General features: G+C 45.5%; 1 protein-coding gene across 6 annotated transcripts in view; it reads right to left on the bottom strand.

Moving 5' to 3' along the window:
• Positions 1-15,247: 15,247 nt before the first annotated feature.
• pdzrn3b (PDZ domain containing RING finger 3b) overlaps positions 15,248-21,450 on the bottom strand; it is a 73,622-nt gene continuing 67,419 nt past the window's right edge. For all 6 annotated transcript variants that reach the window (XM_077014069.1, XM_077014070.1, XM_077014073.1 and 3 more), the window contains 6 exons: positions 20,776-20,863; positions 19,509-19,607; positions 18,787-18,849; positions 18,580-18,681; positions 18,318-18,434; positions 15,248-17,820 (listed from right to left, as the gene is read on the bottom strand). In XM_077014069.1, coding sequence (XP_076870184.1) covers positions 16,270-17,820; positions 18,318-18,434; positions 18,580-18,681; positions 18,787-18,849; positions 19,509-19,607; positions 20,776-20,863 — 2,020 coding nt within the window. In that variant the 3' untranslated portion in view covers positions 15,248-16,269. The remainder of the gene's footprint in view (positions 17,821-18,317; positions 18,435-18,579; positions 18,682-18,786; positions 18,850-19,508; positions 19,608-20,775; positions 20,864-21,450) is intronic.

The following is a 21,450-nucleotide window of genomic DNA, read 5'->3' as shown; positions in this document are numbered from 1 at the left end:
AGTCCATATCTAATTGTAAGATCTGTGTGTACTGAATGCTTGTGCTTTCAATGCAGTATTCAGGTGAAGCAATAAATGTTCTGGTTTTAAATGTGCAAATGTCCCTTTTAATCTCACATCTGTGCTGTTTAAGTGTCTGTGAAGTGTTTGGATGGGAAGGACAGGACAACATGTTTGTGTGTACAGGCCTGGAGTATATTGGACATGCACTTGGACAGGCCTGGAGTATATTGGACATGCACTTGGACAGGCCTGGAGTATATTGGACATGCACTTGGACAGGCCTGGAGTATATTGGACATGCACTTCCAACACTGTGCAAATGACTGAATATCATCTTGGGTGCACTCCACTCATTTTACTTTGACCTTAATACACTTAATTATCCACAATAGTTTGTTGAGGGTTCGTGGTGAACTGCAGTCTCACTGTCTGTGTCTCATACAGTTGGATTCGGTGGCCGTCTAAAGCAGTCTCGCTAGGTCGGCCTCTTTTAGACGGACAGAAATGTTCATCGGAAACACTTCTGTCTCACCTTCCCGGTCACGGGACTGTGCGTAATCCACGTCTCTCTCAGGATGAAATTTACTCGGTCTCTCTGAGGAAATAAAAACGGGATTGTCTAAATCCATCCGGGGCGCTGCAGTACTCCACGTTTAACTGTAGTCTTTAGACGAAAGTCTCTCGGGAAATAAATCCCGTCACCTGCAGATTCGAGTGGACTCGAGACGGTTGCGGCAGCCCTTATTAAAGACTGGGCAGAGTTAACGCAGATGTGCTACTTAAACATGGAACAACAATGTCAATATTATAAAAACGGTAGGTGTGATTACTTTGTGTGCTGTGCAAACATTGTTCGGTATTTCACCAGCTGCAGCCCACCATATGCTACCGTATAAAGCCACGTGTTGGGCAAATATCTGCGTGCTTTAAACTCATTAGTGGGGACGAAGGGCAAAGGTAGACATCCGTGCTGTGGGGGGGGGCTGATCCCACTAGTCAACACACAGTCAAGAGAATCGGTTCCTCCAAGAGACTCACCGTGCTCATCGCCGTTTCTGTGAGTCGGCCGATACTCTCAACCAGCCCTGACCGGCAAAGGCCAAAGATGGACAGTTGGTACAAGGGGACGGTGTGAGTCAGCCCTGGGGCTCCTGCTGATAACACACCATCCATCGCAGCTCTAATCCCCCCCGCTGCAGTCAGAAGATCACAAGTGGTAGAACAGAAAGAGGGACAGAGAACTACTGATCTACTGATCTTTCGGCTGTGACGCCACGCTGTCCTACTGAACCTAGTGAGATCACGGCCTGCCACACGTGAATTAAACAAACCCATCTACACGCTGCAGTCATGAGTACGTTTAGTGTGTTTTACAACAGTGTCACTCTGTGAGATGAAACACAACCGTTAGTGGTTCAGCGGGTTATGGTGAAAGTTCTGCTAATCTTTTGAAAGGGGTGCATGTCAACTTCACGGCACTGGCACTTGTGAAAATCTTCTCAGTGCATAACCAATTCATCTAATTGCATGCTGACATTTCTCCTAGTTTAATTACACAGAGCCTTCTGAACCCGAGCCATGTCTAATGGTCCTATTACTTTTCACTTATTGAACATTGTGTATGAGAATATGAGGCCCACAGGAGAGACCTCAGATGTTCTGGTGAACGAGTTTCCAAGTTCTTTGGACAAGAAAGATGTAGCGTTACTGTGTCAAGACCTTGCAGGTTGTAAATATGTATCCAGAGTAAATACTTTCTACTATATCTCCATATCACTCTATCCATATCATTCAGACATTTGTTGTTGTTTACTGAGGTCTATCAGATTCAACGTTTTCAGACGACCTCCTGGAGCCTTGAGCGCTATCTAATGGATGCTTGAACTGAAGACGTCTTCACTCCCTCTGTGCCGTCAGCTTCATGTTTTCATGCCCCGTTCTGCCCTTCTACAGGATTGAAAGTTCACTGCCAGTGCGCCTCTTTCATGAAGCCAGCACTTCATTTTTTCATGGCCGGGTCAGGCGCGCAATCTCTGTAACATCCAATAGAGGGGAGTATTTAGTCTCCCAACCGGTCCTAACGGGATTACCCACCCACGGGGACGGGGAGGGGGCCTGAGTGCCGGCGGCTGCAGATAGGGTATGTGCCCCCCCCACCCCCAGGCCTTTCCTTCCTCTTCATTTTATCTGTCTCTGCAGCATGAGGACCGGGTGAGCCCTCCGCTCCCGGAGGCTGTGTGTCCACTGCGGTCCGCAGAGCCGTGTTCCCACGCGGGTGCTCAGATACGGAGCGGCTGAAGGAGCCGGCCGGCAGAATCAGAAACCACAGTCGCATGTAAAGTGAGTTCCAACATCAAGAGCGTTAATTGGAGTTGGGCTATAAGGAAAGTTCATCAAAGTTCTGTTGCACTGGGATTCCTAAATGAAACTCAGCGGTGCTGTTTGGTAGAATCACATCCATCTAGGCTGTTTAATTCACAGTTGTATATTTATTAGCGCTATTAGGTCAGCCTATCGCTTCACACAAGAACGATTTATGTGAAATTTTGTGAGGCAGCCAGTGTGATTGTGCCAGGCAGTAGGGGTCACTGGACAGACTGCACAGAGCAGGTCTGTGTTAAACACACCTGCAGGGTGAACAGATTTGTCCTGGAGCACAACCTGGAAGCTGTTTTAGTGTTGTTCCCATTTGAAATGGACCAATTTTGAGTGCATCAGTCAAATGAAACTCTGTATGTTTGAATCGTTCACATGGAATAAATTGGATCGTATACGTCTGGAACGGCCCATTTGTTAAGTACTATTAAGATGATAGCTATGGGTGATGTGCTCCATATAAGAGTCCAGAACAAACTCCCTATAGGGGCCTGCAGATGTGCAGCTCTGGAATTCACAGCAAATCTCCACCGTCCTAAATGACTGTACCAGATGAACAGTCCAGTCTGAAACATGTACAGCGTTGATTCCCCCAGTCAGTCTCCCATCTTCAGTTCTGGAGATGTCAGACGGTTGCAGGGGCGGGATTCGAAGGCACCTCACTCAGGTACGTGCTGTTTGAGCCTTCACAAGCCCGTCAGCCAGACAATGACCAACGGTGGATAAAACTACGGCAGGCAATAAAGTCTGCTTCTCAGGACGAGTGTTCCTCCTACGAGAGAACCTCTCGCGCTTAATAATATATCATCATGAGGGGGGATGCTCCCTAAATCCTCCTGTGCTTTCGATGGTGTATTAGAAGCTCAAGGAACGCTCGTGATAGGAAATTATAACCTTCATATCGCATATTTATCCGACACCTGTGTTCCGCCATCTGTTTTTTGCACCGTAAACAGGTGACAGAACATATTGAGCCCAGTCTGCCAGGACCACTTTCCTGGGCTCCAGTCTCCGGTGGTGTCGTTCGGAAATGGGGATTTGCACCAAACCCCCATACGACCATCCATCCTGAGGCTTGTGACGTTCTCCCCTCCCCCCTCATAGTTGGCGTCCGCTGGTCCGTCCTGCGTTCTCTACACCACAAGTGCAGCTCCACCAGACCGGGCCACCTCAGGTAGAGGAAAGCGCTTCAGTGCTTTCTGGGTTTGATGCTAATTGCCACATGGTGGAAGGAGTAACTCTATACTGCAGCCCCCCAATAAAAGAGCCATCACTCCTCTTATTAATGCAACCACAGATAACTACAACAAAACAGACCCAGATGGTGCCGCTCAGACGCTCCACCAGCTGACAGCAGATCCGGGTTTACTCCAGGCTGATCCCAGCGCAGGCCCAGAACGGCGAATGCAAATTTACGCACACAAAACTGGCTATGCATATGCATGTCCAAAACAGCACCTCTTCACAGGCACCGAGGAATGTAATTAATATCTAATGCTTAGCGACTGTTCCACGTGTAAATACAGTTATGGAATATGCATGAGCTCGTACTACTGAGAGGCAGTCTGGAGGGTTTGCTGAATGGTCGTCAGCATTCTACACCAGTTCTTTTTTTCTTTCCTCTCCTTTTCTTTTTCTTTTCTAAGACTGCATATGATAAAAAAAAAAAACCTTACAGTAATCATGTTGGAAAGTTTGGAGTTGAGTATGATGGAGTGTCAGGTAAGAGTAATGGGACATTTTCATTATAGTAAGTACTTTAAAAAACTGGTCTTTTCTTTTTGAATGGTTTAACATCCCTGTACTTGTATGGTAGTATTCTAAGAAGGATTAAAGTTTGGTTTGATGGCAAAGGGTGGACTTACTCCTTATTATTAATGTGATATTAATGAATTGTCTCCATTTTTCCAATTCAAGTAAAACCGATACAGAATGGAAAACAATGGAGATGAGAAGGAGAGGAGGAGTTAAGGGGAGTTACAATCACAAGAACCATCGTCCGCATCAAGAAATGCACTTAGTAAAATGTCCAACAGAAGTTCAAACACATGTAGTGGAGAAAGTGAGTGGCTGCAATCTGAAGTAATGCTGGTTCTGACCGCCCCCATTAGCGGGTCCGCGGGTCTGCGGCTCACGCTGGAGTGTTATGGTCTAATTAAGTGCTTTGATGGACTCCTGTGGAGGTTTGACCATGGTTGGTCTCTTTAGAGATGTCCTCCCTCCCGCTCTGGCTCGCAGGAGCAGAGGTCTCCTCTACTGGCCAAGCTTTTAGCTGCCGTTTAGTGGCACGCACGATGCTGTTTGCTACAGGCAGTAAAAAGGTGTGAATGGGCTAATTTTGAGCAATATCTCCCTGACAAAAGTAGCAGAGTAGATGTGTGTGTGTGTGTGTGTGTGTGTGTTTGTGTGTGTGTGTGTGTGTGTGTGTGTGTGTGTGTGTGTGTGATATAGTTAGGGACACTTCCTGACCAGCTAACGTGCAACTTAAACATTAAAGAAATAATCTACCAAGAAATAATCTACTGTTGACTTTTAACAAGAATCTACTGCTGATTTTCCTTTATTAATTGCAAACAAAAAAACAAGACATTGTAGAAGACAAAATGCTCAAATAGTTCCTCACAGTTTAGCAGTGCTTGAACTGACAATGCAGCTGATTCACAGCTTGCTCTTCCCATGATGACTCCACTGAGATCAGCACTGGCTATTCCTCAGCTCACAGGATCATTTAGCCCTGTGTATCCAACGACAAGATCTTATAACATGATGTAACACGATAGTTTTTCTACCATTACAACTCTATGAAATGTCCTCTCCATCATGACGGCCAGTGCAATATAGTCACGGCTTTGATGGGTGAAAGTCAATTCCGTGACCTCCAGATACGGCGTATGGATCGGTTCTGATGCTGCACCTGGATTTAGGAGTAGGGTTGGCCTGTTACGCTTGTCTTTAAATGCAATTCAGCTCTGGGCTTTGCCTCTCAGCATTGCGTCATCTCCCCAAGAGGCCTGTTTGTATGTCTAATGCTCAGTGAACTGACTTGGGGGCTGTAGAAACCTTGACATACTGCCACACATGGACGAGTGCATGAAGAGCATATGTCATGCTGACATATTTGGCATTGGTACAGTGACATGAAATCATCTCACATAAAAAGCATATAATGTACATTTTTCAAAATGTATCCCATTATTGGATATATTTTTGTTGTTTGAGGGTCTGTGAGATAAATGTAAGATGTCTAACATGCAGATTGTGTAGCCTGTCTTATGATCAGAGTCAGTCCCCCTTTACTGCACTTAGCCCTATTAAAAACATCAATTTAAGGATAATTTGGGTCAGCTAATGGCATGACTTTTGTCCCGTGTCATCAGATTGAACAGAGTGTCCTAATCAAAAAAAAAGAAAAACAATACAAAATAAAGTTAAAAATAAACTCCCATAAAAGAGAAATTAATTGTTTAATTGTTTAATTAATTAACTTACAATTAACCTTTAATTGAAACAAACAATGGCTTTCAAACATTGTGATCAAAGTTAGGGGTTTTGTAATTAATTGAAAACATTTGCAGTCTCTAGAGAGTATAAAGAGTATTCTGGAAGAATGTAAGGTCAGCATAGTTCATGTAACAATAATATAGGACATGAGTAAACACACATCAGGCCACTGTTATATTGACCAGTTGGTCCCCCACTGAAAGACAGATAAATGACAACAGGAAGCAGCTGATGTCATTTTGGCAAAAAGGTCAACACCTATTAATAAAAATGAGCAACTGCTTTTTCCATACAAGGCCCTCTAAAGAATTTTGCCGTACATTCTCACTTGGGCTATTTATTATTTTCAGACTTTGGTGAATAACTTGTAGAAGTTAATTCACAGCATAGTACACAATTGGGTACATATACATAAGCCTCATGCTCATATTGAGGATGCTTGAATTCCTAATTACATTTTTTATTTGATCAACTGATGAAAGAGTGAATGCCTAAAGTATTTCTGGATTTAGATTTTCGTTGTTTAAAATATACATGTGGACAAAAAACCCTTTTGTGGCTTGACTGCAGTTATGTGTGTGAAATGGCTGAGGATAATGAATTTGGAAAAAGGTTTCAATGCCCTGCACAACACCCTGTGTGTGAACTCTAAGATTACCATTTGAATCCTGTTTTTACCAGTGTACTGAAAGAGAAGCTGTACATCTCCTACACTTTGACACCATCCAAAGACACGGGTGGCAATAAATTCAACAAAAATGTTGGGCCAAGCATTGTTACGCAGCTCAAAGAGCCTTCAGTGTCCATCGGTGAAGCAGTAGAATTTTCTTTGTCTGTTCATGGTCACTTCTTGCCCCCTTTAAAATCACCTTTCCTGCACATTTGTCTGGCATTTATATTGCTTACTGTGGTCGTGTTATATGTTATTCAAGTTTAGGAAGACAACCCTGGCATTTGAGAGGTTACCCTTGGCACTGCAAGGATAGCCATTAGATCTCCAGGAGCACAAGAACTCTCAACTGACATGGACAACCCCCCCACCAAACCCCCCCACAATGTTCAGACCCAATTAAGATTTTCATATCTAAAATAAACATAGAATTCAACCTTTCCCATTTCAAAGTTTAGCTAAAGTACTTGGGTTCTAGAAAGCAAGAACATGAGTTTTTGGACTGATGACTGAATGCCCACAGGATAAACATAACGGAGGTGAGCAGTACACACTGACCTGGAAACAGGTGCCAGAGAAAACTAGACCCTCTCACTTCTATGGCAGTTATCCCAGAGCCCAAACTGTACGCTGAACTGGGCCTTCTTGAGGCAATATTTCCACTGCACAGGACATATTGGATGCCACTCACCTTTTCATTAATACCTTATAAAGCAGAAATATATTGTGGTGGATAGCACTAAAGTGATTGTAAAGATAACTCTTATATAACAACATATGCTCTTATTAGTAATTATATTTGACCTAGATTCCAGACTGAATTAGCTGCTCACTGTAACTGTGATTCTGATGGAATGGACAGCGGTTCTGGAAAGATCATCTTCTCCTTGTGTTTAGAGTTCAGCACTGGGGAAGGAAGGATTCTCAATCTAGAAGTCCTGCTTCTAGTTACCTCAATGCAAAGTCATAAACAACGGGCGACAGCAGACCTTTGCAAATTACGAGTCAATGCAAAGTTCATGGGTCAAACAGCACGATAGGGTAAATTTATGTTAGTGCACCATTTACGGAATGGTGCGCTAATAATGTTCGTTGTTTACCTCTGTGCTTTCACCAAAGAAGAGTGATTAGATTAGCCCATGTTCTCGTGTTTCACTGAACACAATTTGTTGTAAAATTCAACAATATAGAACACAAATTAAGTGTATGCCACAACAGACAATGAAACGAACAAATGTTATTTTCCCAGTTGCTAAAATACATTTAATGATAGTTCATTTATGTCCAATTGTCACTATCTTCACACAACAGAAGTCTCCTCTTGCAAATGTGTTCACACATTGTCTTGGCTTTCACTAGAGTTATTTTTCACACACATTTTCACAACAGTTATCACAGATCTCTAAGAACATTGCTCAACTCCACTGGATAACTGCATAAAACATAATGAAAATGATTAGCGTCAGCGTCAACGCACATAAATATAAATACCTTCGCCATCTGTGAGGATCCAGCATAGATCAAGAATGTTGAAGACAAACATTCCTCAGGAGAAGAAAATCAACCCATGTAAGCTTTAAGTTTCCACTGAGATTTGGCCCATAATTATTGACCACGGGGATAAATCAATATCAACTCATAAAGCAGACGTCACTGTTCAAATTTCACAAAATCAGAGCAGGCAAAGAGCAACACTAAACCACTGGGTAAAATCAACTTTACTGTATTACACACTTTACATAATGGCTTGTTTTTGTCTGGCCACATTAAAGCTGTGGTTTTATTAATGGCATGATAAAATGTTACTGAAAATATACAATTACGCAATGTAAGAAGTTACTTAAATCTCCACAGGCAGTGCTGGCAGAGGTAAAGATGTTAGCTGTTCAACAGGAGATGACCACTGTAGATAGGCTTGTGGCTAACACGCAGTTAGACGGAGTGAAAACGTGGTTTCAGTAACTGTAGAAGAAACACAATCACTGTGGCCACAGACCCTGAGAGCAGTTCCACTCCACAGGAGTATACTGACCTCATAAAAGACCACGTTGTTGACAAATGACACAGAAAATGCATTAACAATGATGCACTTCTCACAGGTTTCTCTGCCATTCTGAAACCATTTGAGGAATTCCTCTCTGCGAGGCTATGGAAGGTGTATAATCATCAGTGCTTTGAGCAGACACATCACTTAGAGGCAGTGAATGTCGGTCTCCTTGAAGTCTGTTCACAAGACTTCCAGTGATGGTTACACAAAGTGAGGAGGTCCTTCCCTTGATGCGATACAAGCGGAGACATCCAGGGTGACACCTTGATAGGAACACTCTGCTGATGTGGGGTTCTTCCAATTCTTGCACAGTTTTGGTTATAATCATTTTTATTTATATTGAGCCTCTTTCATAGTCATGGACACTTTGCATAATGCATACGTGAAACATACAACATGGGACAGTCTACAAATCAAAAGCAGTGTTGGACCAACCAAACACTGAATTGTGTGAACATATCTGAATTGTGTTTTAAAGGCAGAGATAGGGGTATGATCAGAGGACTCACAGGATGAGTTTCAGAGTTTTGGAGCTGTTACCCTGAGCCTTTACCAAATTTGAACCATGTAAGAATATGTAAGAATATTTAGAGAAAAGAATTAACCCACAAAAAATTTAAAAGGTTACGTTCACATCTTAAGCAAATTCTGATTTTACGCTCAGACCGGCTTCTCCTAGCTTGACGGTTCACATTGATAATTGGAAAGTGACCTCTATACATATATAATGGTAATATATCTGGCTTTTGAAATGGCACGATTGTGCATATTGACAAGTCACCTGTCGCCATAAACAACAAAAAACCCGTCATATTTGAGAGATGACTCATGGTTTTTAAAACAGGCAACTTGGATACTTTATTGCACCTCAAGAACGGCCAACGGTTCATCAGTTGTACGAGCTCAAGTAGAGAAGGAAGAACATCTATCTTGACCTGTTTTCACGGTTCCTCTTGCTCACCTCCATCGCTGGTTTGATGATGCTCCAAGCGCACGCAGATGTGCAAACTCCACATGGAATCTGATCATCTCGCTCTCATTGGAGTGGCGTGACCACGAACTGGTTATGAATCCCATGTAGCACCACGTATGAAAGTGACAAAGCGTGTCTGAATGTGCAGTGATTAGGACTGTAATACTTTAACCTTAACTTAATCGCAATTACATCTCAAGTGAAACAAATGCGATACTACATGTAGCTCACGTAGCTAAGGACCATAGGCAACAGTCAATGAGGTAACAGTGTAGCAGACTTCAAAGCTCACTTTTCCTACTCCAGCAGAGCGACTCAATTGGACCGAGCCGTGATGGGACTATCCGTCCGTTAGAGCGTTCGTTCACAAGCCATCAGGCACAGGGTAATGAGGCACTGTCACTGTTCAATAATACCATGAACACACGGGCGTCTTGAATTATGCAGCACCGTCAAAATGTTGGCTCAGACATTCGCATTAACAAATGAAACGAAACGATTGGTTACGTTGAACGTCCTGTCATTTCAATTTCAGCACGGCCTCTCGAGCCCATCTTGTATTTTGTCATGTTAAAAATAACATGGTGTTTTAGTACATGACAAGTCATCCCGATTCAGCCAGTCATCCTATCAGCCCCTTTATCCCCACTGGAGCAGAAACGGGCATTAATCTGATCTCGCAAGGAATCCTCCAGAATAAGGAGTTACTGCCACCGCTAGTCATATTAATTCATAAACTACACACATCAACATAATTCTGATGCTGATCCTGTGAAATAGCTGAATTACAGGCACAGACAGCCAAACATTAGTCAAGACCAACCCGACTTTGAACTGAAATTCATCTGTAGCCATTAGTGTTGCTGCACTTCTAGCTGGCCTCAAGCTGTTTATAGTCATCATAATATCTGCTCAGGTGTGGCTGTCCACACTTCTGGTCCAAAACACATATAGAGCCTCAAGCTGGAAAGTGTGGGAGGAATTTGGATGACAAAATGGCAAAAGGAAAAGGAGAATGCTTCTAGCTACACAGTGGTGGATAGAGTACTAAAGAGCCTCTCAAAACACACTTGATAAAGTCTAGAAGTTGTGGTGGAATGTTAAACAGTTTTACCCCCAAACCAAACTAAACTAACAAACGAAATGACTGGAATCCCCCCAGCATGTAGGGTATTGCTAGCAAGCTAAATAAATGTGACCAAACTAAACAAGGCATCACATCACAAATTTGAGGAAAAAATTGTGAGGTAACTGTCACTTTATATTTTAAGCAATCTTGAGCTTAAGTCTGTATGACTAGGTCCAAAGTCTATTTTGTCCTTTCATGAACACTTCTTATTTTGTTCCAACAAACACTTGTTGTACTGCCATCTATAAAACCTCCATGTCTAGAAGAGTTTCCGCCAGCACGCCGGAGCCCAGCTCTGTGGCAGAGATATGGTCCAACTGGCACCGGCAAACCTGGCCAAATCACCCACAACTGTTCCACATAACAAGCCCGATTTACTGAGCTCCACCAGGAAGACATTTTCACCTTCTTCTATTCTGGGTTGATGGATCTGTCCAAAAGCCATTCCCTGTTTTAGAGATATTAAACACATTTTAGAGAAAATGGACTTAGTGGACCATAGAGTACCCACCGAACAGAACGTGCTTGTCAAACAAAACCCAAGAGCATGACAACACGGAGGAAAAGCACAAATAAACACTCTGATCCTGAAGGACAGCAGTCCAGTACAGGTGAGCGACGTCTCTGCTCAAACACACCTGATTCAATGAATCAGGTGATTATCAGCGTTGGACGGTCTCTTCCGTCCAGGGACATCACTACACTGTGCTGGACTGTTGTCTTCCTGGATCTGAGTCAGGCATCTCCATATTAAACATTACCACAAACATGCATCATACACAGAGGTTAACGTGGCATTACGAAACCATGTTAAAGGATATTATATTAATTGCATTCCATCGTTCAAACCTTCTCACTTAAACAGCAGTGTTGTATTGACTAGTATGTTCAATGCTATGTAGATGGTTGTCGTTATATAACAGGCCATGTTAGAAGCTGAAGCTGACAGATGGTACAGTATCTTCTCCTGACCTTCAGCGGAGAACAGAGGAACTCCTGGAGGAGGCTGAGACAGTTCTAAATAAAAACAAACCCACACACACACACTGAGACTAAATCCAAGGTAATATTATGCTTTTGCCAGTACAGACCCGTTCTGATCGATGCTTTGTGGAAACACCTAAATCAATGGTACGTGCTTGTAGCTTGTGTAAGATCTGTTGAATCACAGCATCAGGGATATCCTTTGTTGTGTGATGTTTAGCACCAATTAATTGATATTGATTACCGGTACAGGTAAACAGCAGCGGCTGATCATGAAGAGGATGAGTGCACACTATCACCATGCTTGGCTTATCGTCCTTAATTTAAGCCAACCCAAGAGGATCCACATAGTAAAACTCTTTACCTTTGGATGGTTATTGAGTATTTTTTTGGGAGGGCAACACAGACAGACATTATTAATTGTTCCTTATACCTTCCACTAAATAAACCGATATAGCATCACAATTAACGTGGTCCTTAAATGTGGATTAAATGACCATAGTTACTAACCTGAAATCTTCAGAGTTTATATATCTAACTGACTGATCACATGACAGATTAGAAGTGCCAGTGGAGAACCTTTTCTAAGGTTTATAGTCCACAAGACTAATCAGTGCAAACACTTTATCTTATGTTCCTTGTATTCTAAACATTTGTATTGGAATTCAGATTACAGATACTCCAGTCCTGACCTACTAGATTGCGTCCCAATTATGATAAATTGTTAACATCCAAACGGTTATAAAGCCCGTATGTCAAAATGGTCATGTTAGGGGGGGAACGGACTGGACTGACTATATCTGCTCTACATGAAACCAACCTACAGTATCCCAGCCTCCTGACTCTCAACTTTGAGAAAGGGAACGGTTTTCCAACACTAGAATTGACCAAATATTTTGAAAGCAGTGAAAACACCCCCCCTCCCCTTGTGGTATAATGGAGCAATTAATCTTTGAGGACAGGCCTGTCCATGTATTGAGCATTTTAATCAAATACTCAGTAAATCAGAATGAACATGAGCCATTCGTTATGTACCACTACACGCTACATGACTGAACTATTCCAGCACAGAGATACACAGACGACACTGTCATAAAATACACAGTTGTAAGTATATTGATACGTCAATGTTAAAAATTCATGGATATGAAATGGACAGCTAGTGAGCAGGCTTTTTAACTGAATTGAGGACATTTGATGACTTATAGCTTTCACCTTAAGTTAGCTTTTCCGTGGTTGTCTTTTATGACATTTAATCAAAGGGAAGTTCTCACTGTCACCCGTTGCTCGTAAATCTCCGCTGCTTAAACACCTTTTTCTGTCCCAACAATGGTAACGAAGCAGCCCATCTAATGTTCAGTTTGTATGTGCATAAATCAGCTGAGGTTTGTTTCTTCAATTTTGCCAGAGGTTTTACTGTTTGGCCTTTGCAGTGATGAAAAGAACTGGTTTTGAGTGGTGTGTAGCTCAGCAGAATCCCAGCGTTTTATTCTACTCAAAAACCTCACGCTTCATCTACAATTTCAAAACCACAATAGTAATGAATGTGCGTCTGTCATTCTGCACTGTAAAATACACTAAGAAATTCATTCTTCAAACTTCATGGGGTACACCTACTCCATAGCAGTAGTCTGCAATACGTTTTAATAGTACGTTGTAAGCTGTAATTCATCACTCCTGGCACTGGTTTCGTATTCTGAAGCCAGCTCACTGAATCCTGTACTCTGTAAGTTGTGCCAGACTTTATTGGCTGCTTTCATTTATGTGAGACCTGGTTTGGACCAGTGGGCAGGGCTTAGCTGAATGCTTTGGATACATATCTAGAATGTTTATGGAACTGTAATTACTACTTATGCCAACACAAAAAGCATATGCATGTACATACACATGCAAAAGATATCCAGACATCTTGACAGGCATAAGAACGAACGAAATGTGATTGATTTATATGGATTTTTTGCAACAATCATCACTGGTGCCAATTCTGCATTGTAAATCAGAGTAGATTAGAGATTTTACTATTTCTTTTTAAGAATCTGAGAACGTTTTAAGGTCAGAGATCCACAGTCTTGGTCTCTACATTCACCTCCATCTTGTATGTACCGCGGAGGCAGGGTGATGCTACAGTGGTCAGTTACCTAAGGTAGGTGATCAATTCAATGTGAAAACAAAGTCTGAACTCGGTTTGGACTGCATATCAGGTTCAAAATCTGAATGTTATTATAAGCATGACACATTATTATACAAGATAGTTATGGTGATAGGAATTCTTAGATACCCAGACCACCTGTACACTCAGTATGTAATAATCCAAAATTAATGATCAAAGAATAAAAATGACAACTGTGTGACAGCTCCTTTAAGCTAATTTCAAGAACATTAACCTATGACAGAGATATCTATAGTGGTTCTGTCATTAATGTTTCTGGTTGGCATTTAAAACCATTCATTAAGTTCAACTGCAGTACGAGCGTGATGTGTCATTACACCTTTACATGCTCGTTCTTTGTTGATTCAACTTCCTTCGTTAACCGTGAGTACTTGATAAATGTGTCCAAGGTAATTAAGTCAGTTAAAACACTCGCGCCCAGGAGCACATCTACGGCGAAAGTAGCTCAACACAACTTACGACGCCCGACCAAAAGGTCTTAGCGTCGCTCTCCGTCGGCCTGCTAGCGGTGGGGTCTTCAGGGCAGCGTGCGCTCCCGGCGTGCCCGCGCGCTGCGCGTATCAGTCAACCCCAGTGCGCTCGAGCGTCTCCTGCCTCCACAAACGAGGTGAGCTGACAGCTTCGTGGCGGGGGGAAACCCTCCCCGGCCCCGCCCCCTGCCCCGCCCCCTCCCCGGCCCCGCCCGGCGCATCCTTCCCGCTGTGAAATAAACCAGGGGTGACAAACCCGTGATCAAACGGGAGTACCGGGAGTGAGGGCCGGTGTGGAACCGCAGACGGGATTCCGTTTGTCTTGCATGGCGTGTTGTCGGTCGCCTGTTAGAGGACTTTGTGTGTGTGTGTGTGTGTGTGTGTGTGTGTGTGTGTATGAAGGTTTCTCTGGAAGCATAAATCACTCACTGTTATCTGCATCAACATTGTGAAAGAACAATCAATTCCATTCCAAGAGACAAAGAAAAAGAGTGAGACTGTCTCCTTCCTATTACAATAAAGTCCCTTAAAATCATTACATGCAGATGTGTGTGTATATACACACATACATATGAATATATACATGAAAAACACCCTGTTTCTCTGGAAACCTTATGTATTATACTGCAATGTCTCTCTCTCATATATAATGTATTTATGTATGTCTTTCCTGACGGTGGGTGTTGTGTGTGGAGTTTGCCCTGTTTAAGGCAGTGTTGCTGGGGGAAAACCACCATGCATTTCCTGAGACATTTTTGCATACTGCTGTACGCATAGCTCCACACAGCTGCAGGGCGTTACAGGCACGAACGTGGACACGCTCACACGCGAACATCTCCAAAGTGACAGGACTCGTCAGAGATCCTTCAGTCTTCTTTCAAAAACAGCTATTTCTTAAACCAGCAACTCAGCCAGCAAAAATAATCAAATATAAAACAATAATTTATTACTTATCTCATTTTACAGGACATCAGATTGTGTTGGTAACTAAGGATTTGTTAGGCTGTGTTATTTTGCTTTAATACAAGGTGTCTTATACACAAGGCTTTCTGACTACATTGGAATTTAAATTGCGATTTAAACCACACTGATTTTTTTTTGTTTATATCAGATATACACACAAATTCTGAATCTATTTTATAGGTTCTGTCAGCTCAATTGTAAACAAACAAATGGAGCAAATGTTTCCTCAGCATACTACATTTTGTATTTCAATCTCTTGTCTGTGAACACAATGGGAAAGGGATATCTGATTATATCCGAATAACAGTCCCAAGATCGCCAAAAAAAATCACAGAATGTACTTATTAACAACACAAATGGGTTTACAGTTCCACAAATATAGAACTTGTTCTCAGGAGATACACAACTCACTTTCTGCTTGACCTATTGAACAGCTGGGACACATCATAGCTGCTTGTAACAAAACGTTCATGAAATCAGCACCCTTGGAATTCTGTAAAATGTTCTTAAAAGTAAAAATGTCTTCCTGAAGTATGTTCACCATGATGCTAAATATTTTTGTATTAGTCTTAATAAGCAAGATGTATGCATGACGATAAAATACTGATAAACATGAAACATAAAAAACAAATGAAAATAAAACGTTGACGGTTGTTTACTTGTGGCAAGTGGTCTTTGCTCTGTTTTCAGAAATCTTTTACAGGTCCTAAATATTATGAAATGGTTCCTTTAACATATTACTCAAAAAAAAAGCAAGCACAACTATGAAGCAATAGAGAGTGTATGAGAACAGTTAGGGTCGTTTTCCTAAACGCTGATTCCTAGTCCGTCGTATCGTCCCTCGACTGCCGGATACAGAAGACCCTTCAGACGAGACTCTCCCGTGTCCTTATTTACAGAGGTTGCCGCATTGAACGAGGCAGGATACTCTACCCCAATCGGTAGTGTCTTATGTACAGCAGGCACGCCCACCGGGGGCGTGGTCACACCGTGGTCACCGACAGCAGCGAGTTGTAGACCCGCGCGCCGTCCGGCGATCGCGTGCCGTGCGTGAGCAGCTCCTGGATGGTCATCCAGTTGTCGAAGATTTTCTTGTTGCGCTTCTTCATCATCTTTTTGTGGCTGAGTTCGATGATGTTGAGCTCCTTCCTGTCGTCGTCGGCGGCGGGGGACGAGGCGCCCTGCTCCCGCGCGCACTCCACGCGGCTCTGCTTCATGAACTCCCGTCGCTGCCGCTGCTCCTTGGCCCGCACCGCGTGCTGCTTGCGTTCCTCCTTGCTCCAGTACCGGCCCATCTTCAGCTCGCTGGCGGCGTCGTCGTCCGTGGTCATACCGCCGCTCCGTTCCTCGCGGATACGCAGGGCGCGCTCCTTCAGCAGACGGTCGCGGACGGGCCGCTTGGTGATGTAGCGGGTGCCGTCGCTGCGGATCTTCACCTTCCACTCCATCTTGGGCCCGGGCTCGGACGACGTCGGGTCGCGGCACGCGCTGGCGAGGCTCATCTGGCTCTGCGCGTACTCCACCGCCGACTTCTGCTGGATCAGCTGCATGTAGCTTTGGTAGTGCTGCGCGTGGGCGGGGATGTGGGCGTGCTTGTAGGGCGAGTGGGGCGGGCCCAGGCGGCCGGGCTTGCGGTCCTTGGACTCGGACCGGGAACCGGCGTCGGGGTCGTCGGGGGGCGGCGGGAGGCCCCGGCCGGGCGCGGAGGCCTCCTGCACGGGGGACAGCAGCGGCTTCGAGATCCGGCCGGCGGGTCCCGGGGCCGCGGCCCCCTCGGGCGACGCCTCGCCCGCCCGGCGCAGGGAGTTGTCGGGCGAGAGCTCGAGCGTGAGCGGCGTGCTACGGCAGCTCTCGCCCGTGTTGTAGGCGCTGGAGCTGTCCTTGTCCGATTTCTCGGGCAGCTCGCTGATGTCGGCCAGCTCGTGTCGGCGCGCGTCCACGCTGGTGTTGTAGTTGCGGAAGGACCCGTTGTGCAGCATCCAGGGCTGCTCACGGTTCTGCTCGCGGTTCTGCTCGCGGAGCTGCTGCTGCAGGCGGTGCGCTCGCACGATGCTCAGGCACTCCAGCTCGATGCAGCGCAGCTCCTCGTTCAGCAGCTCCAGCTCCTTGTCCACGCCCTCCTCGCCCGCCTCGCCGTGCCTCCCGACCGCGCCGGGCCAGCCCAGGCCGGCTCCGCCCCCGGCCCCGCCCTCACTCCTCACCTGGCACTTCAGCTCCAGCAGCTCGCGGAACCGCTCGCACTCGTCGGCCGGGAAGTCGCCCACGAACTCGGCGTCGGCGTAGTCGGCAGAGGCGAAGGACTCTCCGCTGAAGGGCAGGTCGCTGCTGCCCAGCGTGTCCTGGCTGTAGGCCGGGCGGCCGCGGCGGGCCAGCGTGGTGGGGGCGCTGGTCGGGTCGTCCCCGGGGTTCTCCTGCTCCGAGCTCTCGTCGTTGCGCGTGCTCTCGTCCGTGCGGCCCACGCCGCTGTCCTTCTCGTGCCGCTGGGAGTGCAGCGTGGCCGTATCGGTGGTGCCCCCGTCCTCATCGTGCTTCTTCTGCCAATGACACCAAACACGCTCCGTCAAGATCAACACAACTCGTACGCTCACGTATGACCACGGGACGGGCGTATGTGCTCGGATGTGAGTGTGAGTTGCCTAAATCTGTTTGTGACCAGACGTTCTGGACATTGGACTTTGCTTTGCACTGCACTGACAGGAAGGGAGAAGGCTAAGCTATCCTTCAGACCTAATAAGATGGCATGTGGCATTGCTGGGAGCTGACAGCACTCGGCCCCAGTGACAACATTCAACTTTTACAGCCAACTGTTCCACTTGAGGGCTCCCTGAATCCCACAGGCAGTACTGGACAGTAAAGGATTTATTCGAACAAAAATCTTGTCCAAAGTGTCTTATTTGCTCACTATATGAGTGACAGATATTTAACGGTATGACTGACTGAGCCTCCCGGGTGACTGACTTGAAGACTCTGTGATGGATTAGTGTGCCTTTTGCCAGTCAGTGATGGATGTCTCTGGGATGGATGGCTTTACCTGTTGGAGCACGCTGGCGGTGAACTGCATGGCCTGATGGTGCTGTTGCTCCAGCATGTCCATGTGCAGATCATCCAGGAAGTCGTTCCTGTCATCATCCAGCCATCCTTCATCGAGCTGCACCGGAGCAGAAGAAGCACAAGTTTCCAATCTACGCCCATCAGCCATTTCAAACGTCCTTGGGGATTTGTTGAGCTTCACCTCTTTAGAGCTTCCCATGCCTTTAATATGAGTACGTTGTGACGCCGTATGGGTTTGGTACCTGTATCTCTGGTCGAGCCACCAGCAGACAAACGTTCTGGTTCTCCTCGCTTGTGAGCAGGGCCACCGCCTCCTCCCGGTTCTGCACCTCAACACCGTTGATCTGAACGGTGAACAGGGAGACAGCGTTTACCGCACACCCAGGGTGGTGACACTCTGGACGTGTGTGAAAGGCAGAGCACTAGTACCGCTCCAGCCTGAACCCAACCTGGATGATCCGGTCTCCCTCCCTGATCCGGCCGTCTCTCGCAGCGATGCTGTTTGGATCGATCTGTCAAAGGAGCGAACCGGGTCGGGTCACAAAATGATCAAGTGACCAAATAACACAAACACTATGAGGCATAATTTCATTTTACTATGAAATGGATAAAACGTTCTACACAGCATGCCATTATTATTGAAAGCATTTTTTACACAATTATAAAAACAGCTTTTTGATATTGTCTGTGTTTCTGTGGTCAAAAACAATGTTTTTTTTTTCTGGGTAAGCACTTCATATCACATATGATCACATATTTTCCCCAATACAGTAATCATAATGTTTAACATATGGCACCATTTCCAGCGTGTACTGTAATAATACACAAACAAATCTCTCATCAGTTAATTTTCCATCTCTAATTCAAAGAGATGCTGGTAGCTATGGCAATAATGAAATAACAAATGGTGCACTCTATAAATAGCTTCCATTATTTTCCCAATGCCAGTCTCCAAATACAATATCAGGGAGATTTACTAGAGAGATAGACACAGAGATGGATAGTTATAGAGAGAGAGAGCGAGGGAGAGGGAGAGGGAGGGAATGAGAGAAATGGAGGGAGATACTCCAGTTTCCTCCTGACTGATCCAGTAGATTTTGAAAGAGCTCCCATGTGCCATTAACGCTCTTAATATTTGTTGTTTGCTCCACGGTGTGATTTGAGCGCCTACCTCGCTGACGTAGATCCCGGTTTCATCTTCGTCGTCGGTCCTGTAGCACACGGTCAGCCCCAGCTTGTCTTGAACACTGGTCCTGTACAAATCCACCTCCTACAAAAGACAGAGAGACGCTTACGTTCCTGCTGCGGTCCTACACGTGATCCGTGATCCGTGACGTGATCCGCACCGGAAAACCTCGTCCACTTGGTGCAGCGCGGAGAAAGATCTCGCAAGACCTCGCAAGCTCTATTACCAGCCTACCATGCTTTTTCAAAGGAATCTGATAAGATTGTGAAGGTGTGCGTCTCTAGGAGTGACGGCTGCCCCAGGCGGACGAGTGATCTGGACACCGGGGCCAGACCGCCTTCATCACTTGTCCGCAGCTGTAATCTGTAAGATACAGATGCAGCCTGACGTTCCCATGAGAGCGGAGAGTGTCGGCAGGGCCCGGGAGATAACGCCAGGAGAATCTACAGCCCAGATCTCCTCTCATCTAGCCTAGAGGTCAGTCAGCCTAGAGATCAGTCAAAAAAAAAACAAAAGGGAAGTGGCGGGTCTTTGTTTTTTGCGGGGGAGGGGTTGTGGATGCGGCTAGGCGAGCTTTGTTCCGGCCACGTTGTTCTCACTGATCTCTGACTGTGTGGCCCTGTGGTGTCTCCTGGACACTCTGAGGGGACAACGGTGGGTCAGGTCTGTGTGTTGAGCATCTGTCCAGACAACTGAACTTCACCTCTTCATTAACACATTTGCACGCCCATGACCCTTACATCGCCTAATATCTCCATTTCTCATTACCACTCAGTCTGTGGGGCGCCGACGTACGCCGTTAGATCAGCCAGCCTCTGCCGCTCTCTTCCGCCTGTCTAATTGCGCTCTTTCCAAGATCTGCTTTGGCGGCAATGACTCTGATGACCTATTAGTCAATGACACTGTTAACAGCACCGCCGTCCGGCATCTGGTGGACACGCCGCCCTGGAGAGACTCCTCACCATCCCGCTGCCATTTCAACATTAGTCTTTCAAGTGGACGGGGGTTTATCTGTAGAAGAGATATATCACGAGGGGTGTGTGTGTGTGTGTGTGTGGGGGGGGGGGGCGCTGGAGACTTTGAGCTAGGCTCATAGCATTTGCGGTGGTAGCAGACTGGAAATAGATTGTTCAGAATGACGAGTAGTGAGAGTGAGGGAGTGGGGGAATACGACAGAGAGAGAGAGAGACAGATGGGTTCAGGGATGGAGGAAAAGTGTGTGTGTGTGAGTGTGTGTGTGTGTGTGTGTTACCTCATACTCAAGCTCCTCTCTTTCCATATCTTGCTGCATGCCCTCTAGGAAGTCATTGGGGTCAAAGTACTCATGTCCAGGAGAGTGCCTATGAAAATAATATTGCCGGCATAAAGATAGAGAAAGGTCAAGTTCAGCTAGCTAATAACAACCTGCTCTTAAAGCTTTAGCGGGCTTTTGTTACGAATAATGTGCTCCCTTTACAACACCTTGTTACAAACGTTTTTGACCAAGCCATCTTCTGCCATTTCGAGAATTCAGAGCAACCTCCATTCCATGACAACAAAGCAGAGACCCATTTCTCAAAGGAGTGATTAAAATTTCATTTCGAAACAATGCCACACCAAGCAAGCGCACGGTTCTTTAAAAGCTCTCTTAATTAAACTTCAGCAGGGCACAGCATGAATGAATAAGTTAATGTTGCGTGGCGGAGGAGAAAAGGTGGCTAATCGGGCGCAAATATCGGCGCGAGCACTACGGGAGCCCGAGTGGCGCTTTTTTATTTCGTGTGAGCAGCAGACGCTATTAGAGCTTTATCAGTCCCGGCTGTAGAGTAGAAGCAAAAGTGCCCTTGCAGCGTGAGCGGGAACGATCTGCCACAGGTGTCGCGGGGAGGCGGGACAGGTGCTCGAAGGGGGGAACAGGACTCGGAATTACGACCATCAACGACGGGCT

The sequence above is a fragment of the Brachyhypopomus gauderio genome, chromosome 8 (assembly GCF_052324685.1).
Source record: "Brachyhypopomus gauderio isolate BG-103 chromosome 8, BGAUD_0.2, whole genome shotgun sequence".
NCBI classification, from domain to species: Eukaryota; Metazoa; Chordata; class Actinopteri; order Gymnotiformes; family Hypopomidae; genus Brachyhypopomus; species Brachyhypopomus gauderio.
The sequence above is the reverse complement of the archived record's forward strand: the minus strand, read 5'-3'. Positions and strand labels throughout refer to the sequence as shown.